Here is a 5,000-nt window from a genome sequence, read left to right on the forward strand (position 1 = left end):
GTCATTTTTTTTCTATCAATGTATCTCCAAACCTTTCGACTTTAGCATATACTTTCAGCCTAACCTTTTTTGTTTATTTTTTACCATCTGTCCCACTATCCGTTCCCTTCATAGCAAAGGTCAGGAGAGAGAGAGAGAGAGAGGTGTAAATTGACCTTTAAAACTGTGTCCAATAAGTGGCGGGCCAATAGAGTGACCGGCGACCGGATGTACGCCATTGATTCACTTTCGACACTTTTGAAAAAATCATGAACGAATGCCTTTTCTTTTTACTCACGCTCGTGTTTACCTTTTGTGGCGCTGTCGATTTCGTCCATTCAGTGATGTTGAGAGGAAACCGGAAAGATTTTCCTGTTTAAATTCATATTTATATATGTATATATATATTTTTTTTACACACACACACATATCTGTATCTATATCTATATCTATCTATCTATCTTTCTCTCTCTCTCTCTCTTTTTTTCTCTCGCTCTCTCTCTCTTTTTCTCTCGCTCTCTCTCTCTCTCTCTCTCTCTCTCTCTCTCTCTCTCTCTCTCTCTATATATATATATATATATATATATATATATATATATATATATATATATATATACATACATATACATAAACAGAGACACGCAACCAGGTACAGAGAGACAAAGAGAGAGACAAGCAGGAGGAGAACAAATATCGGAGAGACGAGAGCTCGAGGAGGGGCGGGTAGGGGGCGCCCCGCAAGGGCCAGGAAACGAAGCACTTTCCCTCACGTCGACCAGATCATGGCCCGCGGTCACAGCGTGGGATTTTCTACCTGCCCTCAAAACTCCTCCATTTGTTTGCTCCGTTTGTTATGTAAGGTCGCGGGAGTGGGAATTCTCCGACATTTTCTGACTCAGCGTCGACGGGCTTAAAACTATTTTACCCTCTAGACCTCCCGTTCCTAAAATGGTCTGGATAGCCATGTTATTACAGTGTCCTCGCCCAGGTCCTGCCCTGAACTATTATCCCTAAGTATCATAAACTACCCCCTCAGCCCTCTTCTCCTCCTCCCCTCACCCCCGCCCTTCCGTGCCCCCCTTCCGTACCCTCTCCCCCTTACCGGCTGTCCTTGGCCACGCCCATGCATCCATAAGGGCGTCGAAACCTCCTTCAAGCCCTTATGTATTATGCCATGTGTATTGCTGAAGAGGTCTCCCTCATTCTAAATGCAGCTATAGCTTCCTATGACGCAAGCGAAGATTGGTTAGAATAAATAAAAATTAATAAAGGGGTCATTAGCGATATATTTTTTAATGAACGGACGACCCGGAATCTATCTTTTTTTTTTTTTTTTTTTATCTTGTCGGGGGTCAGGGAGGTGATGGTCAGGACGCAGCGGAGGTAAGCAAGGAAGGAGTGCACGAATAAATCAGAAGGATGTTAACAAACACTTCCTCGAGATTAGATATACTTCATTAATGAATGATATGAATAGAAAGGAAGAATGAAAAGGAGAAGACTATTGATAATTAAATAATGATTGAGGAATAAGGAAGAGTGGAATAAGAAAGTTTTTTTTTCTGTCCATATGTACACAAGAATCACGCACAGATTGAACTCGAGCGTAGTGAATGGGTCGCCAAATCGTGCGATGTCCAGTAGATTATGTCCTCTTTTCCCTCCCGCAGGTTCTGTTGGTGGTGGCCGCCGCCGTCGTGAGCGGTCAGAGCGCGCGTGATGAGGCGCGAGCAAGAATCCGCGCCCTGGCCCTGCGCGCCCGTTCTGGCGACAGGGAAGCCCAAGATAAACTGCAGAGTCTCCGCCGTAAACGCCCCTTGAGACGAGGCCAGGGAGTTCAGTCGGAATCCGTTCCCCGCAGGCCTGTCTTCCAGGGCGCCTCCTTGGCTCCTGTAGAAGAGGTGACGGAAGCACCAGCACCAGCCCCAGCCCCTCAGCGTGTCAGGGTCCCAGTTCGCCGCACGCGAGTCCGCTTCCCTCGCCCAACAGAGCAAACTACGACCCCACCACCCCCATCAAGCACTTTCCCGCCCTTCTCCCCCGTGCCTCTGTTCACCACCACCGAGGACTCCTTCCTCGCCACAGACCCCATCACCGAAGCTCCCTTCTTCGAGACCTTCCCCACAGAGCCTGCCACGGAGGCACCCGTCTTCCAGAACGTCATCGAGCCGAACCCTGTGACCTTCAGGCCTCGCGTCAGACAAAGGCCGCAGCAGTTCCGTAGCACAGACCTGGACTTCGAGCCTCACCGTGCCCTCAACACAGGCCTTGAAATCGACACCCGCTCCGAGAACATCCTCCAGCACTCTCGTTTCGACGGCACCACCAAACCCACAGTGGAGACCATCCGCCGTTACTCTTACTTCGATGAACAAGGAAACTACATCTTCGGCTACGAAGCAGCAGATGGCTCCTTCAAGGAGGAGAAGCGACGTCTTGACTGCATTGTTGAGGGCAAGTATGGCTACGTTGACCCCGATGGCGTCCGCCGTGAGTTCACTTACACTTCCGGTAACCAGTGCGACCCCAATGCTACTCCTTCCCCCGATGGCGAGGAGGTAGCTCTCCCTCTGAATGACCAGTTCCTTACACAGACACAGGAACGCCAACTGTCTGACACAGAGCTTAGCGACCTGAACTTCAACCGTCGTCGCCGACCTGTCGTTCAGGAACAGCAGCAGCAGCAGGTCCCTGTTCGCTCATCCTCTAGCCGTCGCATTCGCCCAGTCAGTCGCCCACAGGTCATCAGGACCCAGCAAGTTGCCGTGGAAGAACCTGTCACTCAGGCCCCCGCCCCTCAGTTCACCACCCCTCCCTCCTTCAATCGCTTCACCACCCCAGCATCCTTCCGCAGACCACCAACCACAATTCAGGAAACAAGACCAACCACACCTGCCTTCGTAGAGACTCCTGCACCAACCACTGTATTCAGACCGGTCACTTCCGCTCCCCGTCAGCCTACCGCGATCCCTTCAGCATTCAGGCCAACGCCTAAGCCTGTAAGCTTCGACTTTGACCGCGAATTCAGCAACCTGTTCAGCAACTTCCCTGGTCCTCGCCAGACCACTCGCACGCAGCTCTTCACTCAGCCAAGGCCTACCACGCCCGTTACACCTAGGCCTACACCAGCACCTACAACCAGACCTCCACCTCCTCCTCCCCCACCAACCACGAGGCTCCCTCAAGCCCCCGTCACCTTCCCCCCTGTGAGGACCTCTCCCGCCACTAGCCGCCCCTCTCTGGATGACGGATCTCGGACCCTGGGCGGAAGCAACCTCGCTCCCCAGCTCGTGTTCGACGCCGCTACCGGCACTTTCAAGACCGTCCGCGTGAACACCCAGTCCCGCCCGACCCCTCCCCGCCCGGTAGTGCAGTCTCCCTTCGCTCCCGCCCCTACCTTTGCCCCCGTTACCTCTGCCCCAGCGGGCCGTCCCCTACCCGGCCTGAGCTCCGGCGGTAGCCCCCTTCCCTCCGTGCCAACTGGGCCGCTCTTCATCAACCAGCCCGGCCGCTCCGCTGCTGCCGCTGAGTTCGATAAGTTCTTCAACCAGTTCAACATTAAGTTCTAAATAAAAGACCGGCCAAGACCAGTGAAGACGGCTTAGTCCCGTGATGATACAAATAATAGTATTAAGGTGTTGTTTACATTTCATTTCGAAAATGCTCAACCTGTTTCCTTCTTCAGCCCTTGTAGTTCTCGCGTCGTCTTCTCCAGTGTTTGCAGACGTCGGCTGAACTACTCTCACTTTCCTTCCCTCGCCTAGCGGCTGCATCTAGTCTAGGTCGTCGGCATCTTTAACTTTTTTCTCTGGTTCTATGTTGGTCGTGCGCTGGGTTGACCTACTGATGTTCAGTAGAGGGGATGCGAATTGTCCACGAGACAAAATTCTAGTTTACGCATTACTTTTGTCGACAGAAACATTTGCAGGTTGACTAACCAAAAGAAAAAAAAATGTTATGCTAATGAGGTGAATGCAATATTGTCGCCCAGGTTGCAACCCAAGGCCAAGTTACGCCCGTGCCAGTCACTAGAACATTCTCCCTACGCTAGTGCCAAACTAGTGCACCCTCTCTTTCGAGCTTTTAGTTATTCGCGTTCATTCAACGGACGTTTTAGCTTTTGCTTCTCAAATGTCGTGCAATGTTGAAAGCTTGCATCGCATCAGTTGCAAATATACTATTGCTGTAAATAATTTGCTTTAGACAAAATGCTCTTAACTCTTCTACTACCTCATCACATAAACAGATCACTCTGCACGCCTTAACCGCATGTATATCTCGCCAGTGACCTTATTGCGACATCGAACCCTAAGCCTCCGTCTCTCTCGCCGCAACAAAATAAGTATCCTCGTAAGATCCCGTGGAAATAGATGAATAAATAAGACTAAAGGATGCGTGGCTTGATGGAAAGTGAATCATAGAACCCTCGCCTTTCACGAGTGTGGTTGGAGACACGCCTCCGCCTCTGGGCTCCTGTACAAGGATGGATAGGATCAGTCTCCGCCCCTCGCTCGCCATGTACCGCGTCTTCCTCGTCAACTAAATTCACTCTTCGAAATGATATCACAACTTCCGTGAAGAAGGCGTATCTCCTTTATTAATGCTTTTCGCGAAAGAAAAGTATATGGGAGGAGATAAGGTCCTTTTTTCGAGTAAATTAATGAAGTCTTTTTTTTATTTCTGCTCCAAATGCGCGCGCTCGGGGTAGGGGGAGGAGCTTGGTCTGTTGTCAAGGTCGTCTGGCAGTTATCTTTAGTTTTTGTTTTAGTTTCGCTAAAGAAGTGGCTACTCTGAACCGTAGTTAGTTATTCTTTGTTCGATAGTGTGGCACTAGCGTAACTAATGGAAGGGGAATGAAAGATGATGCGCTGTTGTAAGGATTAATCACGATTCAGATTTTTTTTTTTGTCTTTTTGTCTTTTTCGAAAGAGTCAAGTGCGAGAATTTTACACCGACCATTGTTCTGGCATGTATATATGTGTACCATACATTTTATATTATTTTACATACCTAAAATAAAG

The 5,000-nt window shown here is 49.7% G+C and overlaps 1 protein-coding gene across 1 annotated transcript in view; it reads left to right on the forward strand.

Annotated features, from left to right (window-relative positions):
• Positions 1-5,000, forward strand: part of LOC122249527 (uncharacterized) — an 8,915-nt gene that overhangs the window by 3,901 nt on the left and 14 nt on the right. The window contains exon 2 of the mRNA XM_043010480.2: positions 1,650-5,000. This exon is cut by the window's right edge and continues 14 nt beyond it. Within this exon, the coding sequence (XP_042866414.1) occupies positions 1,650-3,548 (1,899 nt within the window). The 3' untranslated portion in view covers positions 3,549-5,000. The remainder of the gene's footprint in view (positions 1-1,649) is intronic.

This window comes from Penaeus japonicus, unplaced genomic scaffold (genome assembly GCF_977035675.1).
Source record: "Penaeus japonicus unplaced genomic scaffold, GWHDUDI00000001_assembly GWHDUDI00000029, whole genome shotgun sequence".
NCBI classification, from domain to species: domain Eukaryota; kingdom Metazoa; phylum Arthropoda; class Malacostraca; order Decapoda; family Penaeidae; genus Penaeus; species Penaeus japonicus.